We start from the raw sequence: 4,456 nt of genomic DNA, 5'->3' as shown, positions 1-4,456 counted from the left end.
GAGGCTATTTCCGATAAACGCTCGGCTCAAAAGAGGTGAAAATGAAGCAATAAACAGAAAATAACAACAATAGGTAATTAACACAAATGGATATACGTCCAGCAATATATATTTAAAATATATATCCAGATAGCAAATACAAACAGCATGATATGTTCAATTGTCAGCCAGATATTCTAATTGCCCTAGCTAAAGGAAAATGCAATCCTTATTAAAGAGAAAGCATTTCGTAGAACCAATCAGGATTATAATAGAATGGTAAGTACTCTTTTATTCTGAACTAGAGGTCTTGAATTTAATACTCCAATGTGCAAATTCTAGGCCGAATCTAGATTTTGGGTGCCCAATACCGATATCGAATACCGTAAAAAAACCCAACATTCTGTAGGTTCTTTAGTAAGTTGAGTCTAAAAAACAATCTATATATCTAGCTACCAATTTCTGGTACTCCATTAATTTAATATTCAATCTAAAAAAATATCTAAATAACATTTCTTGTACTCCATTAATGTAATATTCAATCTTCGCACCGCAAGAAGTTCAGATGATGATGCTATAAATAGAGGCAAAGTGTTCATTAGTTTCCTCATCCTTATCGCAACTAAAGTAAACTGTTTATAATGTTTTCAAGCAAGGACAAAAAAATGGAATTAAATGCATTTATACTTATTGTTTTGGCTATTTTACTTGTGATAACATCTGAGGTTGCAGCTAGGGAGTTGGCTGAGAGCCCCACCAATTCTATGGACAAAGGTAAAATTTCCTTCCTCTTTTTTTTTTTTTTTTTTTTTTTTAATTTATGGTCTAAAACAAGTTATATTCTCGTACATGTGGTTGTAAATCATCTTATTAGAGATCGTTTGGTTAGAATACAAGTTATGCTGGGATTAGTTATACTATGATTAGTTATGCTGAAATTATTAAAATGGGACTAATTTTTAATGATTATATTTTTAATCCTGGGATAACTTATCCCAAGATTAGTAACCAAACAATGGATAGGCGATACAAAATTTTCATTGCAGGATAATTTTTATTTATCCATCATATCAAACGACCCCTTTAGGATAATTGAAATGTTTAAAGTTAAATTATTTCTAAATTAGAAAGATATCATACTTTCTAGAACAAACTAAATAAGAATATGCATCACATAAATTGGGACGAAGTAGTACATTTCAAGAGTTTTTTTTTTTTTTTAACTGACCCCTTCTGGTTATGAGGTAACGCTTTCTCAATAAAATTGATTTTTATACTCGAGACTTTTACTCTTCAACTTTAAAACATATATTTCTTTATGGTTAAACGTTATGGATTCAGTTTATTTATATTAGATTTAAGTTATATACGTACATTAATAGGGTAAAAACAAATTATACTACTATTGCTATTTAACCTATTGTTCATGCTTCTCGAATTAATTATGCGTTACCTTGATATTAGTTGGCCCTTCTATTTTTTTTTTATAGTCGTAATTATGGACTCGGTTTATTTTGCATTTGCTTCTATTCTTAACAACTCGAGTACTCTAAAAGGAATAAAAAGATCACAGTCATGATCATCAGCCTCACATGCACATGTATATGATGGATTTAAGTTATTACAACGACAACATAATTTTTTTAACAATATATATATATATATATATATATATATATATATATATATATATATATATATATATATATATGTATGTATGTATGTATGTATGTATGTAAATAATTGAATAGTCTATAATAGGTAACTACTCTAGTTTTCAATTTATCATGCATATCAGCCTTGCTAAGAAAAGTACTTACCAATTATTGCATGTCAACTTAATTAACTCGATGAGGTAAACCATGCAGTGCAATTTTCTTTTTAACTCATGCAGAGGCGGATCCTGAATTTAAATTCTATGGGTTCAACTTTTTAGTTTTTTAACAATGAACCCATTATATAAAGTTATGAGTTCATATCTATTATTTTCGCAATTGTTGTGAATATACATGAATTTATTCTCCTCGTCGAAAATTATGGTTTTAATTGAACCCGTCACTAGAATACTGCATCCGCCCTTGAACTCATGTATGATCCTTGTTGCAGCAAAGGTATTCGAAGAGAAAAATGATCATGTAAATGACGTAAAAGATTTTGAATTTGGAGGATACGGAGGCATAAATGGAGGAGGAGATGGTCGAAACCCTGGCGGCGGCAATGGTGGTTTTGGAGGTTATCCAGGAGGAGGATATGGGGGAATCCCTGGCGGCGGTAATGGTGGTTTTGGAGGCTCTCCAGTAGGAGGATATGGTGGCATCCCTGGCGGCAGCAATGGTGGTTTTGGAGGTTCTCCAGGAGGAGGAAATGGTGGATTTCCTGGTGGTGGATTTCCTCACAATTAATTACTAAGGAAAATATATTTATATGAAGAATATTATGGTGGCTAATATGGAAATTTTAGTAGTAAAATAATAGTTATATTGTAGGAAGTATAAATAAAAGTAGTTATATATATATATATATATATATATATATATATATATATATATACTCGAACTATATATACATATGGATCATAGTTATTTTGGCATGAACTTAGCTCCTTTTGAAGGCCATCAACCAAGGCATTTACTATATATTATTTGTCTTCGCCACCCTAGATTTTATATGCTTTCAATAAGGACTGTTCGAGAACTCTTGTAGCTAGAATAGTTTATGTATGCAGTATCTCTCTTTACTTGTATTTGGTATACCACATGTTTAAGGGAAAATTATATAGTTCCTTTGTATATATTTCTTTAGTAAGTAATTCGAGCCCTAAATTTAGCGGCGTATGAAGCAACGGGAAGAAAAGGGCAAACTGCAAAGATCATTTTAGTTCGCGATCAAAACTATTTATATTTAATAGTCCCAAAAAATGTATAAAATTTATTTATTTTTTGAATATATATTTGCCGCATTACTTTTAGAGAGGCTATACATTAAGTTAAAGTAATTGTAGTCCAGAACAAATAAACTAAATAATTGTGTTGTTGATAGCGAGCGAAAGAAAAACTATCACTGTGTCGTGGTCGAGTGAAACTTACTTTTGTGGTTTCTAGCTAGTTATTTATTGCTTTGTTTCTCTTTCGACACACAAAAATAAATAAATAAATAAGTAAATAAGCAAAACATAGGTTCAAGGAACCGTGTGTAAAACCACTCTTAGCATGTAAGCAAGAAAACCAAGGAAAAAAATATTCATTCCGATTTAATTTATATGATATATTTTTTTATTAATCCGATTTAATTTATATGATATATTTTTTTATTAATCCGATTTAATTTATATGATATATTTTTTTATTAATCCGTTTAATATATCATATAAATTAAATCGGATTAATAAAAAAATATATCATATAAATTAAATCGGATTAATAAAAAAATATATCATATAAATTAAATCGGAATAATAAAAAAATATATCATANATACAAAATTGGTTAATTTATTAATAATTCACATGTCAATTGAACAATAATAAGTAATGGATGGATATATATATATATATATATATATATATATATATATATATATAGACAATTTAACTTTAAATTTTTCATTTGTCCATTATAGCCACACAAACATTATCGAATGTACGTTAAGATCACAAATTTTATTTTTACTTAAACATTGTGTCTAAGAAAATTATATCACATAAATTAAAACAGGGAATAATAAAAGCCCTTGAGAGTCAAAGGGATGAAAGAGCCCTTTTTGTCTAAACAGTGAAAAACTCCACTAGATTTCGTTTTTTATCGTTTCGTTTGCAAAGTTTAACAAGAAGTATAAATAGACCTATAAAAATAAAGAAAAATATATCTTTTGTATATATGTGTATTTTATACAAAAAATATTACATACTTTATACACTTTTGGCTAGCGAATACATTTAGTTTCGACCGATCAATCAATTTTATAATTTTCCCAATATAATTCTGTCACGACCCAAGTTCTCCCTCCATGAACTGTCGTGACGGCACCTAGTCTCTACGACTAGGTAAGCCTAACAATTGGCAGAAAAAGAATTTAGAAGGTACGAAACTAGCAAATTACGAGTAACATAATAAGGAAGTTTAAAATGTCGCTCGGCATATACAATATCACTCTCTCAAACAGAACAAAACACTCCCAAAACCCGGAATCTCATGAACCACAAGCTAAAGAAAATACACAGTGTTCTAACTCCAGAAGTCTAGACAAAGAAAAATACAAGAAGTCTATAGCTAAAGGGAGAATAGAGAGGGACTTCTAGGTCTGCGTACGCGGCAGATATACCTCGACGTCTCTGGGTCGCCTCGCCTCACAGATAGTATGGCTGAGTAGAAGATCCTGGATCTGCACACGAAAAACATGTGCAGGAAAGGGCATGAGTACACCACAGCGGTACCCAGTAAGTGCCAAGCCTAACCTCGGTCGAGTAGTAATGAGGAAG

General features: G+C 30.5%; 1 protein-coding gene across 1 annotated transcript; it reads left to right on the top strand.

Moving 5' to 3' along the window:
- Positions 1-594: 594 nt before the first annotated feature.
- Positions 595-2,770, top strand: LOC109209425 (glycine-rich protein 23-like). The gene is made up of 2 exons (XM_019372689.1): positions 595-753; positions 2,086-2,770. The coding sequence occupies exons 1-2, from the start codon at positions 621-623 to the stop codon at positions 2,379-2,381; spliced, it is 429 nt and encodes a 142-aa protein (XP_019228234.1). The 5' UTR covers positions 595-620; the 3' UTR covers positions 2,382-2,770.
- Positions 2,771-4,456: the final 1,686 nt, after the last annotated feature.

This window comes from Nicotiana attenuata, unplaced genomic scaffold (genome assembly GCF_001879085.1).
Source record: "Nicotiana attenuata strain UT unplaced genomic scaffold, NIATTr2, whole genome shotgun sequence".
NCBI lineage: Eukaryota > Viridiplantae > Streptophyta > Magnoliopsida > Solanales > Solanaceae > Nicotiana > Nicotiana attenuata.
Note: the sequence above shows the minus strand (reverse complement) of the source record. Positions and strands in the feature narration are given on the sequence as shown.

Excerpts from the sequence above, each read along its gene's own strand:
- LOC109209425 (XM_019372689.1), top strand. The coding sequence starts at position 621 with ATGTTTTCAAGCAAGGACAAAAAAATGGAATTAAATGCATTTATACTT. Across the intron at positions 754-2,085 it reads CACCAATTCTATGGACAAAG|CAAAGGTATTCGAAGAGAAA; the intron begins GTAAAATTTCCT and ends TCCTTGTTGCAG.